At 56.6% G+C, this 13,860-nt stretch overlaps 2 protein-coding genes and 1 long non-coding RNA gene across 3 annotated transcripts; 2 read left to right on the top strand and 1 right to left on the bottom strand.

Annotated features, from left to right (window-relative positions):
* Positions 1-837: 837 nt before the first annotated feature.
* Positions 838-10,823, top strand: GAPDHS (glyceraldehyde-3-phosphate dehydrogenase, spermatogenic). The gene is given in 12 exon segments (XM_060131082.1): positions 838-1,089; positions 3,655-3,772; positions 4,512-4,605; positions 4,783-4,892; positions 7,721-7,740; positions 7,743-7,813; positions 7,894-8,012; positions 8,437-8,518; positions 8,808-8,959; positions 9,120-9,281; positions 10,341-10,439; positions 10,532-10,823. Coding segments are annotated over 12 exon segments (1,167 nt in total). The 5' UTR covers positions 838-1,022; the 3' UTR covers positions 10,605-10,823.
* LOC132509731 (uncharacterized) lies at positions 5,501-10,968 on the bottom strand. The gene is made up of 2 exons (XR_009537115.1): positions 10,755-10,968; positions 5,501-10,436 (listed from the first exon to the last, which is right to left on the bottom strand). It is a non-coding gene; the product is annotated as an uncharacterized LOC132509731 (long non-coding RNA).
* Position 10,969: 1 nt separating this feature from the next.
* Positions 10,970-12,796, top strand: TMEM147 (transmembrane protein 147). The gene is made up of 7 exons (XM_060131080.1): positions 10,970-11,154; positions 11,235-11,304; positions 11,799-11,858; positions 11,944-12,080; positions 12,218-12,302; positions 12,393-12,514; positions 12,597-12,796. The coding sequence occupies exons 1-7, from the start codon at positions 11,078-11,080 to the stop codon at positions 12,718-12,720; spliced, it is 675 nt and encodes a 224-aa protein (XP_059987063.1). The 5' UTR covers positions 10,970-11,077; the 3' UTR covers positions 12,721-12,796.
* Positions 12,797-13,860: the final 1,064 nt, after the last annotated feature.

The following is a 13,860-nucleotide window of genomic DNA, read 5'->3' as shown; positions in this document are numbered from 1 at the left end:
TGCCAAACATTCTTCTAGTCAACAGGTATAAAAGTGAGGAAGGCATGGGCTTCCCTGGTGGTGCAGTGGTTAAGAATCTGCCTGCCAATGCAGGGTACATGGGTTTGAGCCCTGGTCCAGGAAGATCCCACGTGCCACGGAGCAACTGAGCCCGTGCACCACAACTACTGAAGCCCACGTGCTTAGAGCCTGTGCTCTGCAACAAGCCACCAGAATGAGTAGCCCCCGCTCGATGCAACTAGAGAAAGCCCATGCGCAGCAACGAAGACCCAATGCAGCCAAAAATAAATTAAAATGAATAAATTAAAATAATTAATTAAAAAACAAAAACTGATTTTCTAAAAAAAAATAGTGAGGGAGGCAGACAAGCACTCTCTAGTGGGCAAATACAATTGGCAAGCTAACGAATAAACTGGATGATTTTTAGAGAGACATATGCTGCGTTGAAAGTAAAGAGTGTAACCCTAGAGCAGTTATGCACATTGCAATATTTAACCCAGGATGGGAAGTCAGACAAGGCTTCCCGGACGACGGGCAGACGGAGGGAGTGGGGTTGATGGCAGATAGCGACTGAGAAAGGAGAGAACTTTAGATGTGGAGTTAGGAGGGCCTCTCAAAGGGCGGCACCTGAGGGAAACCAAGAGGCAGCCAAGGGAAGACCTGGGTAGGACTTCCAGGCACAAAGAAATAGCTAGGGTAATTCCAGAAGAGGGTCCAGACCGGCATGGAGCCGGTGTGCCCAAGGAGAAGAAAGAAGAAAGAAGACAGCAGAGCAAGGGCTTTGAAGACCAGTGTAAAATGTTGGATTCCATTCTAGACGCCAGGGGTGGGCTTGGAACGGTGGTACACGGCCACAGGTCTCAACTGGGAGGGGGCCTTCGCGCCGCCTCCTCTTGTGACGTCACTGGACTGTGACGTCACGGAAAGACGCTCCAGCTCCTCCAGCCCCCGAGCCCCCGTCTCGCAGTAACATCGCGGCGGGTGCCGAGGCAGCTGGCTGGGCCATGAAACCTTAGGAGGCCATGTCGAAACGCGACGTCACCCTCACCAATGTCACCGTTGTCCAGCTCCCGCGACAGCCTTGCCCAGGTGAGGGAGGCGGCGGAGTGACCCCGGGGAGGGGAGGAAAGGGCGGTCGGGGAGCTCCTGTAGCCGGGTCTGAGTACCTGACGGCGAGCGGCGCACCAATAGTGTCCACCGGGAGCCGGGCAGGAGATGCGGGGGGTGGCCTTGCCTGCCGGGGCTCTTCCATCCGGAGCCGCTGCCCCTGCTCCCTCCAGCCCCACCCTCCTCACCACCGGGTTTGCCGGCAAAGTGGTTTCTACGGCGATGGTGGAGGGGACGAAGACTCCCGCCCCCAGGTTGGGTTTTGCACCAATAGCGCGGTGGAAGGGTAGAAACAGGGGCCAGGAGGGAGGCCGGAGCCGGGTTTACGAGGGGACACCTCTAGGACAGCCGCTGGTTGTTGAAGTACCTGGGCGAGCGAGGTTTCACATAAAATTGACGCTGCTGCGAAAGAGCCGCTTGGGGATCGGTGGACTTTGTCCTCCCTGGATCGCACAAAGCGAGGACACTTGAGCCCACCAGGTGCCGAGCACTTTACAGGTGTGTGCTCTGTGAAGCCTCACAACCACCTTTGAGTTCAGTGTTTAGTGTCCCCATTTTACAGAGCGGCCACCAGATGTAAGAGGACACAAAGCACGTTTCTGGGTCTCAGCACGGGAATAGTGGAGTTGGGACTCGGAGTCCCTGCTCGCCCTACCTCCCCCGGCCAGAGGTGCGCGCACACGCTCCACGCTCCAGCCAGACGAATCCAGGCCTTCCGGAGGGCCACCCCATTCGCTCCCGGCCTCCTGCCTGGCCTCGGGCGAGGCAGTCGGCGGCCTCAGCAACGCAGGGGTGGGCGCGGCCGACGCGGGGCGGGGTTTGGGCGGGGCTCCAGGGTCCTGGAGACCCTGCTAGACGCAGACCCTTGAAAACTCTCCCTGCTTATCACTCGCTCAGTGATCTCGGGCCTCGGTTTCCCCACTGTAAAGTGGGTATATAGCACATACCTCACAGGACTCAGTGAACTGATGCATGTGGAGAGCTCAGCACCGCACCTAGCCCTTGGCGGCACCCGGGAAATGGGAGCGACGTTGTAATTGGTAGAGAGCACACCCGATCCAGTGTTTCACCTACCGGCTGATGCTTCATCACTGAAGCTCCTCCGGGCTCTTCCTTCCCAGCGCAGCAGCTCTCCTCCAGCCCATGTACCCCACCCTGGAGCAAAGGGAGAAGGGAAGGCTGGGGGAAGTTGTGAGAGAAGGACCACCTGGGTTTTCTTTTGAAAGGTCACTGAGTGGGCTCAGATCCCCACTCTTCACCCATATGGACAAATCTCCCCTTTTCATGAGAGCAGAAACAGAACCCCCAGGGATACAAACATTCTTAAGGTCACCAATAACCACCAGTAAACACTGACTAATACCTTTATGAACTTGTAGTGCTACTGGAAACACGCACAGCCCAGCCTCACGCCACAAGGCCTGTGGCAGCCTGGAGAGACCAGGGAGAGAGACAGGTCGGCTGACCCCCAGCTCCTAACCCCACCCCCTCCAAGGTGCCTTTGATTCTGGTGCCAAGCGCAACTCCTACCTTCATCCTCCAGGCTCTCTCCAATCCCTTCCCTCTCCCTTTCCTCACGAATACACTTCATGTCAGACTTTCTCCCCTCTATTAAAATCAGCACCTCCTGGGCCTTGAGATCTCACTGAGTCCTTACAGTAGCCCCCAGGTGGAGGGTCAGATGTGACATCAAGAAACAGGCCAGAGTTTCATTAACTTGCTCAAAACAACTCAGCTGGCAGGTGGCTGAGCCAGAGCTGACATCAAGGCCTGACCCCCGGCTTGAAACCCTCTACCAGCTAGGCCCCTGACTGCTGTCTCCACGCTTCTCCTCCCTACCTGAAGCCCTCACCTGTAGCTCAGGTGGCATAGCTTCAAGCACAGGTGCTCCCAGTGCAGCATGGGTGTAGATCTGTGTGTCCGGAGAGGCAGAAGCTGACATGGGTTTCCATTTGTTTCATATGTTACAAGAGACCTGTGTTTCCTAAACTTCTCTGAGGGTAAGCATCACCTTGTTGGAAACAGGATCCCTAGGCCTCAGTGCAAACCTAGAGTCAGATTTCCCTAGGAATCAGCCTCCCGGTGATTCTTACCAGAACAGTTTGGGGACCACTGGACTAGATCAATTATCAGGCAAGTTTGGGAAATGATCTTTGAAATATTAACGTACGTGGAATGTTTCCTAGACTCTATCATAAGCACTACATGTATCACTCATTTAATCCTCACAGTGACCCTCTGAGAGAAGTACTATTATCATCTCCATTTTACAGAGGAGGAAACTGAGGCACAGAGACTATCACCCCCAAGCAATTGTTAAAAATATATACCCACTGAGTTAGAATCTCCAGGGAAGAGGCCCTGGCATGGATAGTTTAAAACAAGCCCACCCCCTGCTCATTCTGTTGATCAGGTCGGTTTAGGAAACACTGGGCTATATGGTTGGCCACTCAGGGCCAGGAGCCAGCAGCAGGTTCTGGGTGGCAAAGATGGCTCATTCTGTCGCAGTGATGGTGCGGCTCACTGCCCCTCCCCCACTCCCAACAGTGACCAGAGCACCACCCCCTCCGGAGCCCCAGCCAATCAAAGAGCAAGTCCCACCACCTCCACCTCCTGCACCTAAGAAGGTTTCTGTGGTTCGGGAGCTGACTGTTGGCATCAATGGGTGAGTCGCCCCGGCCCTTGAGCCATTCCTGAAGCTTTAGGGCCCGGCCTCTCCTCAGTTACTAACTGGAGCATTTCTTCATGTCTCAGCAATGCTTTCATTCTGCCCATCCTGGAAAAACACAGGGATAAGGTAAACAGGGCTCCACCTTCAGAGAGCTCACATTCCGGTGGGAAGTACAGTAAGACTGAAGAGGGCAGTGTTAGGCCGGGGAACTCAGGGAAGGCCTCTGGGAGGTGACACTGGAGTAAGGCCTGAGTGACAACTGTGCAGCAAGCAATGGCTGTGGGGCGTAGGTGGCAGCTCAGTGTAATAAGGACGGGCAGGATTTCAGCATGGCTGGTGTGGCACAAGCAAGGGAGAAGAGGGAGGGCAGTGGAAAGCTGGCAGGGGCCTGGCGGACCGTGGTAAGGAGTCTGGACCTGGCTTTACTGTTAGAGAGTGGTGGAGGTTTTCTGGTCAAGAGATATAATCTGACCCGAAGTTCTACAAGATCCACCCAGCTACAAGGTTGGGAGTAGGAGTAGAGGACAGATGGCCAGAGGCAGCACAGAAAGCAGTGAACAGGCTGGTGAGGTCATCTGGGCAAGACACTGGCCCACACAGGGACGGCTGCCTTCTTCCCCACCCAGTCCCCTTGAGTGGGACTCTCCTCTGTCACCCCCTTCCCCCTCATCCCCTCCTCTGCGTGCTGGTTGAGGATTCTGAGGCAACCCCCTCAGCTTTCGTTCCTGGACAGATTTGGACGCACTGGTCGCCTGGTGCGGCGTGCCTGCATGGAGAAGGGCGTTAAGGTGGTAGCAGTGAACGATCCGTTCATCGACCCAGAATACACGATGAGCAGCAGACAAAGGGCAGCACCGGGGAGAGTGGGACCAGGGTGGGGAAGGGGTTCAGGGGAGCTCTGTGGAAGGCGCTCAGCTGCCATGTGGAACCGTCACTGAAGTGGGGACTCCCTGGCAATGCTCGCTCCCCGTCCAGCCCAAGACTAGGAGCCATTCTGTCTCCTGCAGGTGTACATGTTTAAGTATGACTCCACCCACGGCCAATACAAGGGGAGCGTGGAATACAGGAATGGACGGCTGGCCGTCGGTAACAATGAGATCAGCGTCTTCCAGCGGTAAGGGCGGCTGTCTTATGCAAGCCTGCAATATACTAATGCAGGGGATGTAGAGGTGACTAGAAGGGGATTCCAGACTCTCACATGGGGTTCATAACCCCCCAAATTGTGTGTGCACACACCTCTGGGTACTGGTTTGGAGAGGGGGCCCACTGCACTCAAAATACTTTTTTATTTAACGCACATGTGCGTGTTTTTGCTCAGGCATATCCGCTCAACCTGTCTAAAACTCAACTCTTGATTATCCTTCAACCCTCAAATCTATTCATCTCCCTGCCCAGGAAATGGCATCACCATCTGGCCAACTGCTCCCACTCAGTTCCTACATAGGAGCCACAGAGACCTTTTCAAAACATCAACTGGACCTGATTATGCCCCCACTTAAACCCTCCAGTGGCTTCCCATCACCCCACAAATAAAATCCCAGCTGCTGATGGGGCCTCCCACCAACTATATGCCCTGCTCCCCAGCCTTCCCTTGTCACCTCAGCGACACTGGCCACCAACCTCCCGGGACCCTGCACCAGCAGCTCTTCTTAAAACCCACTTCACATAGCTCTCACTGATACAAATGCTCCTTCACTGAAAGATATGTTTAGAATCTGTAAGTCAAAAGCAATAACACTGGATGTTTAATAAGCTTCAAATACATTTTCAAAATACCAAAAAAAATAAAAATGGGAAACAGTAAACCTATTTTATCTTTCTAATGTAAATTATCAGCCACTGCCGGCCCTGTGGCTGCCTCCAATTTCCAATTTTACACACGCTTGCACACGCACACTCGTGAGCTCTCTCCAGCCCCAGGCAAGATCTGCAGCCCTCCCAGCACTCCTCCCAGCAGGTCCACTCTCAGCCCCGCTGTTTATTTGTGGTCAGGTGGTCAGGGGTGGGTGGAGGTGGGGACTGGAGAGTCAGTGAGAATGGGAGAAGCCGCTTGACCCAAATTTGAAATCATGACAGCAAAAACAATTCCAAATTCCAGCAGAGCAGTCATTACTCAGACACACTGGGTCCTTTCCTTCCTCAGCCTGGGCGCCATCGTTGCTGCCACCTGGGGTATTTTCCCAGCGCTGCCCCGTCCCCACACAGCCGCCCCCTCACTGTGTGCCCCGCTAAGGTGCCACCCTCCCTGGCGACTGCAGCGCGTCTTCCCCCTTCCCCACTGCTCTCCATTGCGCCACTGCGGATATCCTCGGATATCCTCCAGGCCGTCAGCACGAGCTGCGTTGCTTGTGTGTGTACTTTGCCCCGCTCCACCCTTTCCACTTGGGTGACCCTGGGCAAGGCAATGAACTTCCCCAAGCCTGTTTCCCCAGCATACCCACCACAGCCACAGCAGGGAGCAGGCCAGAGGCGTGTGAGGAGCACCAGGAAGGGCTCACGCAGCCTCCTGGCAAGGAGGGCCCTGTCAGCCTGTGGCACCCCTGCTGCTCTGGCACCCGCAGGTGCAGGCCCTGGCCCGGGGCAGACTCAGTACTTCCTTGAAGAATGAACAGAATCCTCAAAAGAAGCCCCTGGGCAGGAGGGCAGGGCCCATGACAGCCTAGGGGAAGGGGCTGGGGTCTCCAGGGGCACCGAGTCTCTGCCCCATGCCCGCTCAACAACTGCTACAAAGGAATTTGTTGAAGTGCCCTTCCCCCAGCTTGGAAGGCAGGAAATGAGGGGGGCATCAGAGAAGAGCTACTTGGGCCAGATGGTGAAGTGTGACCTGACATTTGACCAGGGAGCATGAAGAACCATGTGTGGTGGCCCAGGGAGAAGAGAGGAAGCTGCTCATTCATTCATCCCTAGGGCCAGCCTGCCTGTGCTCCCAGGCAGCTCTGCCCCTACTCTTTTCAGTTCTGTCCTGGCTCTTCTGAAAAATGCCAGTAATAACAGTACTTACCTCAGGTCATCAGGGTTAAAGGAGTTCAATACAGGTAAAGCACTCAGCACATAGGCACATGGCAGGTGTTCAGTAAACATGTATAGAATGGCTAATAAAAACAAACATTGACTGAACCCCTCTGGAGGGAGCAGACCCAGCCTTGCTGCCATGGAGTGCTCTAGAAGATGAGACAGACACTAACAATCACAAAAGCAAATACTGCAGTTGTGATAAAAGCTGAGGGAAAAGATTCGTATAGAGTTTACCCACGTATTGTTTGCTTGCTAAAGCCAAGTAGAAAACAGCAATAGTAGATGTTTAATATATTTCACACACGAATGTTTGATATTGAGTGGAAAATGTATGTTGATAAAACAAGAAACAGAAAATCTCCTTTACCTTTCCAATATAAACCACTAGCCGCTGCTAGCCCCAGGGCCGCCTCAAGGCTTCAGACCCCTGGGAGCTGCTCTCTGGATGTGCTGTGTGTTTTCAGGGACTTGCCTGGCCTCTGGCAGCAGGATCCCTGTTGCAGGAGCAGAGGAGTCAAGAGAAGAAGGGCTAGGAGGGCTGTGATGAAGCTGCCAGGGCTGAAGCCAGAAGCAGTAGGGCAGGCCTCACCCTCCTGGGGTCTACATCCTGGGCAGCATATGTAGTAAGGGCCTGACCTGGCTGGGAGTAGTCTAGATGGTCCCCCAGGCGGGGCTTGCGGCCTGAGTTGGGGAGGTGGCGGCTTGTACCCAGGCATAGCAGGTACAGTCAAGAAAAGTGGCCCACTCGGGGGGTTAGTGATGAGAGGAAAGGCCAGCAGGGTCGGACCCATCTGGGGCAGCTAGGGGTGTGTGGGGTGAGGGGAACAGACGGCCAGGCAGGAAGGTGTCTGGTCAGCCTTTCAAATGGTGAAGGCCACGGACTATGAAGGCGAGAGACTGACTCACGGTGCTACCGCCCCTCCACAGCAAGCAGCCCAAAGAAATCCCCGGAAGTCTGTCGGGAGCCCCTTTGTGGTGGTGGAGGCCACAGGCGTGCACCTGTCCTTAGAGGAAACTACAGTAAGTCGGGACAGGTGCCCAGGGCCGCCCAGGGGGTGTGGCACTTGAAGCACCTCATGACACCTGTGAGCCTTCCCTAGGCCCACATTGAGGCAGGTGCCCTGCGTGCGGTCATCTGCGCGCCCTCTCCAGAGGCACCCATGTTTGTCATGGGGGTGAACGAAAAGGACTATAACCCCGGCTCCGTGAAAATTGTCAGGCAATGGGCAGCAACATTCTGAAGTGTGTGCCTGGAGGACAAGCCAGCCTGCGGTGGGGAGGAATCCGACTCGCCCTCCCCACTCCCACTCCCACTCCCACTCCCACTCCCACTCCCACTCGGCCCCTGGTGCTCTTTTCACATCAATGCACTTCTCCTCCCCAAAGTCTTAACAGCCATCTTGTTAATGTTACCCTAAAACCATCTGTTAGAACTGCACGACTTCTGGAGAACGTGCTTGGGGAGCTTCCCCCAGCTGCACCTCTGGTGCCTCATTCGGTCTGACGGCATCCCCAATGCTCCCTCATCCCCAGCCTGACTTTTCACAAAACCAAGCCTGGGTGCAAACCCTGAAAGGAGGTAAGGGTGGAAGGGTGGCTCTGCGACTCACCTCACAGTGCCTTGCACACCCAGGCCATTTCAGCAATGCATCCTGCACCACCAACTGCCTGGCCCCCCTCGCCAAGGTCATCCATGAGTGATTTGGGATTGTGGAAGGGCTGATGGTGAGGTGCAGAGAGGGGCTGGGGCAGGAGGCACGGCTGGGAAACTGTACCTCTTCCTCCCATACTTGCTTAGTGTGTGGGGTTAACAGGGAGAGACTGGCTTGGGGACGAGAAGCCCACCAGTGGTGAAGCCTTTTAAACTCTGGACCCTGCCTGCATGTGCCCCTCCTGAGACGGTGGTGGAGGCCCTGCCAGCCTCCACCCCTGGGTCACCACCCTGGGCCTGGGAAGAAGCGGTGTGGGAGCTTGGGGGCAAAAAGGCCTCACCTCAGCCCTCTTCTTCCCCAAGACCACAGTCCATTCCTACACTGCCACCCAGAAGACAGTGGACGGGCCATCGGAGAAGGCCTGGCGAGACGGACGGGGTGCCCACCAGAACATCATCCCGGCCCCCACAGGGGCTGCCAAGGCTGTGGGCAAAGTCATCCAAGACCTCCAAGGGTATGAGGGCATGAAGCTGCAACAAGGGTGGGGGGTGCAACCCAGGAGGACTGGACTAGCCCCCAATCCTTGAGGTGTCTACTGAGCGGAAAGCAGAGACAAGGGGGAAATGATGAAGTCCCTGGGTTCTGACTCCCGCCCCTGATGTGGGATTCTCCAGGAAGCTGACTGGAATGGCGTTCCGAGTGCCAACCCCAGTCGTGTCTGCTGTGGACCTGACCTGCCGCCTGGCCCAGCCTACCCCGTCCTCAGGCATCGAGGAGGCCATAAAAGCAGAAGCCAAGGGGCCCATGGCCGGAATCCTTGCCTACACTGAGGATGAGGTAGGGGCTGAGCAGAAGGGACCCTGGGAAGAGCCCTCTGGGAAGGGAACGTGATTTTCCACTTGCCAAGGAGCTTTTTGCAGCGTATCAAGATAGGAACTACAGGGCTGGGAAGGTCAGCTCTCCCCTACCTCAGAGTCTTTGCACTTGCTGCCCCTTTGGTCTGGAAAGCTTTTCCCTCAGGTAGCCACATAGTCTGTCCTCACCTTCTCCAAGTCGCTACTTCAACCTCTCATCTCAGAGAGATGTTCTTTTTGTGGCCCTTTTCCTTACCTGAAGTGTCATTTCACAGTCACTGTGGGCCTTGCTAGCATGTACACTCCAAGACAGCAGAGACTTTGGGCCTCGTTTTTCACTTCCATAGCTCCAGCCATCTTCCCAGGGCCTGGCACATAGCAGGTGCTCGATATATGCTTAGCGAACAAGACAAGGGCTCCCATTTCTCAACACTTGCTCGGGGCCGGCCACAGCCAGATGCCTTCCCTGTGAGGAATGGGTATCACATCTCTTTGCTCCCAGTACTGCCAGTTCTGTCCGTCCACCTTGGTGCTGTCTCCCTGCTTTAGCTCCTGAAGGTCCACCCTCACACAGCTGCCAGGATCTCTTAAAGAAATCAGATCACATCACCCCCAGAGCTGAAAACCTTCCTGTGGCCTTCCACCATGCTAGGGCCAAACCCCCAGGGCCTTTGTGCTGCAGTTCTTTCCACCTGAGACCCTGCTGAGGGCTGGAGTTGACCAGATCCTCCTAATCGTCCAGAGCCAGACTCACTGCCTCCCCGCAGGGAGGGCCTCTCGCTGCCACATTCCACGTGCATTTTTCCCCGGAAGAGATGTCTGTTGGTGCAGCATCAGAGGCTGTTTGCAGTCTGTATCCTTTGGCCAGTCCCCTACCTGAATAGCCCCCATTTGTCTTCCTCATACCCTGTCCCCAGCAGCTGGACAGAGGGCGGCTCCATCAGATACTGTAGATGAATGGATGACAGTGTGCCCACGAGCCTGAGCTCCTGGAGGTCCCTGCTCTACGACCCACGCTTATCTTTGAAATGCTGATGGCCGGGTCGTGTCCACGGACTTTGTTGGCGATACTCATTTGTCTATCTTTGATGCTAAGGGTGGCATCACGCTCAACGACAACTTCGTGAAGCTCATTTCCTGGTAAGGGGGAAGAAAGGGGTCAGAGAACGTGAAGGGAGGCTGGGGGTGGTCGGGAGGGATCCCCTGAATCCCCTCCATCCCTCCCTCCCCAGGTACGACAACGAATATGGCTACAGTCACCGAGTGGTGGACCTCCTCCGCTACATGTTCAGCCGAGACAAGTGAAGCAGGCTGGCCCGCCTCAGTTTCCCAGTGCTCCCGGCCGGTACCCGTCTCTCCCGTCCCCGCCCTCGACCCCCCGGGAGAAAGAGGGCGTCCCGCGCGAGGGGCCCGCGCCGCTGGGCCAACGGTGAAATAAAAACCCTGAGGGCTCACAGCTGCGCCCCGTGTCTCTGCGCCGGTCACAGCGGGGTCGGGTCCGGGATCCAGGCCCACCCCGCACGCGCTCGGTAGGCCCCGCGCCCTGACCCCGAGAGCGGCTCCTGCGGGGTCGGGATCGCGCAAGCACCGGCTCGGCCTCCCGCGTGTCGCCCGGGCACCGCGGCGGAGCCTGGTGACGTTAGCGCACCGCGCCGCGGACTCCGGCTCCCAGAAGGCCGCGCGCGCCGCGGCAGAGGCCGGTGGGCGCCAGGCCCGGGCTCGGGCGCCAGGCAGCCGAGGCAGAGAGGTGCGCTCCGGCGAGCCGGGCGGCAGGCGCCATGACGCTGTTCCACTTCGGGAACTGCTTCGCCCTGGCCTACTTCCCCTACTTCATCACCTACAAGTGCAGCGGCCTGTGAGTGCGGGGCAGCTGCGGGGCGGCCGCGGGGCAAGGGGGCGCGGGCCGGGCCGACCCCTCACCGCCCGCTCCCGCAGGTCCGAGTACAACGCCTTCTGGAAGTGCGTCCAGGCCGGGGTCACCTACCTCTTCGTGCAGCTGTGCAAGGTAAGGGCGCCGGCTGTGCCGCGCGAGGGCTTCGCCCCCTCCACCCCGCCCACCCCGCCCAGACCTCCCGGGGAGGAGCCGGGCTTGGATGGGCTGGAGCCCGAGGAGAGGTCCGCAAGCAACTTTTGTATAGCACTTTTAGTAACATTGAGAACATTCAATTGTATGACTAAGAAGGGTTTGGATACTGCTAAGAGCCTCTAACTAACCCCCAAGGTCCCACCGGCACTGCTACCACTGCCCTGGTGGGTAACCAGCCCCAGCACCTTCAGACCTGACCCCGATCCCTTGTGATCACCACAGAACCCAGACTTCCAAGCCCCTGCCCTCAATCTCCCCTGCTCCTGCCTTCTTGCCTCCATCTGGTGGTCCCTCTCCTCATGGGCCCCCAGAACCCCAGTGTACTGCCCTCCACATAACACACTAACTTCCCACCAAACCCACGTGGTTGGTCTCCCTCACCTTGAGGTGACCTCTCTGTTTTCTGGTCTCAGATGCTGTTCCTGGCCACTTTCTTTCCCACCTGGGAAGGTGGCATCTATGACTTCATTGGGGTGAGTGGGGCAAGGGAGGGGGAGGGATTGCAGGAGTGGGGCCCCCTGGCACCTGTGTTTACTCAAGCCTCAACCTGACCCACAGGAGTTCATGAAGGCCAGCGTGGATGTGGCAGACCTGATAGGCCTAAACCTTGTCATGTCCCGGAATGCCGGCAAGGGGGAATACAAGATCATGGTTGCTGCCCTGGGCTGGGCCACCGCCGAGCTCATTATGTCCCGGTGTGTGCAGCAGCCTGGAGCCCAGATTCCTGAGAAGGGACACCTGGGTTCCAGGGGGGTGCCGGAGGGTGGGGGCTCAGATTCTGGGTGCTGAGGGTGTCTGGGTACTGGAGAATCCTTCCCTTTGCCTTCTTCAGCTGCATCCCTCTCTGGGTTGGAGCTCGGGGCATTGAGTTTGACTGGAAGTACATCCAGATGAGCATTGACTCCAACATCAGTCTGGTACGCAGTCCTGCTTTCCCACACACGCACCTTTTTGCTGGTGACTCTGCTCCTCCTGAGGCCTGGCCCTGACTTCCCGCCTCCCTCCAGGTCCATTATATCGTCGCATCTGCCCAGGTGTGGATGATAACACGCTACGACCTGTACCACACTTTCCGGCCAGCAGTCCTCCTGCTGATGTTCCTTAGCGTCTACAAGGCCTTCGTCATGGAGTGAGCTGGGTGGGGCTCGAGGATGGGCCCAAATGGGTTGGGTTATCTCTTCTCCCTTCTTCATTGCGATGTTTCCCCACAGGACCTTCGTCCACCTGTGTTCCCTGGGCAGCTGGACGGCACTTCTGGCCCGAGCGGTGGTGACGGGGCTGCTGGCTCTCAGCACCCTGGCCCTGTATGTCGCTGTTGTCAACGTGCACTCCTAGGCTTGGTGGCCCAGACTTTCACGTACCTTTTCCCTGTCTCCAGGTTTCAGTGAAGTAAACAGTATTTGGAAAGTTGTTTCTGCCTCTGTCTCTCTGTCTGGAACTATCTACCAACAGTGTGCTCTCCTGGGTCCCAGAGGCCCTTGTTTTGGAGCCAGGTAGACAAGCTGGGAGACTAGCCAGCACTCATCTGTCCTGTGTTCCTGGACCAGTTCCTTTGCTTCCTGTTTTCCGCAAGTTGACTGAGGGCTTGAAGCAGACAGTCTTTAAGCAGTGGCAGAGTCCAGGGCCCTCAGGGAACAGGTGATAGAGGGGAGCTAGAACCCAAGAGATGGTTCTTGGGGGCTTCTCCTCACAGCCTTAACCTGGCCCTCTCCCACATGGCCCTTCCCCGGCTGGTCACCTCCTAGGTTCCCAGCCCCCAAACCAAACCCTCATCCACTTTTTTTTTTTTTTTTTTTTTGGCACACCACGCAGCTTGTGGGATTTTAGTTCCCTGACCAGGGATCGAACCCAGGCCCTCGGCAATGGGAGTGTGGAGTCCTAACCACTGGACCGCCGCCAGGAAATCCCCCCCATCCACCTTTTATATGGCAGCCAAGGGGATCTCTGAAACCTCAGTCTTACTAGCTCACCCTTCCCTGCTTACAACCATCTGGGGCTCTTCCTTGCGCAGGAACAGTCCAGTGACTTGACTGTTGGTTTTGCCCTTGAGGGCCTATTTTGTGATTCTGAGATCCTCAGATTAAATCCTGGCCTGAGTCTTCTTAGGGTGGAGTACAGAGACAGCTGCAGCCCAGTAGTAGAGCTGTTGAGCCCACCAATTTGCATGTTGTCCTGAATGCCACCCTTCTCATCCCAGCCCTTCCCTGGTCTAGTAGGGCCAGCTTCCTGCTCCTTTCTCTCCCCATCCCTGAGGGGGATGGATTAGAAGCAGGGCTTTGAATGTCATGCAAGTCCTGCCCACCTGGGAAGGTGCTCCCCAGTCCTGGTGTTCCCAGTGGGATCCCCCAGGGCATGGGATAGGGCAAGTGCCCCCTCCCTCCCTCCACGAGGCTGTCCAGGTCCTGTGATAATGTTATTTGACCCTGGGCCTAGGAAGGCACCAAGCACAGCTCTGTTCAGCTCTGCTGTGAGTCT

Source organism: Lagenorhynchus albirostris, chromosome 19 (assembly GCF_949774975.1).
Source record: "Lagenorhynchus albirostris chromosome 19, mLagAlb1.1, whole genome shotgun sequence".
NCBI lineage: Eukaryota > Metazoa > Chordata > Mammalia > Artiodactyla > Delphinidae > Lagenorhynchus > Lagenorhynchus albirostris.
This window is presented reverse-complemented; position numbering and strand designations above follow the sequence as displayed.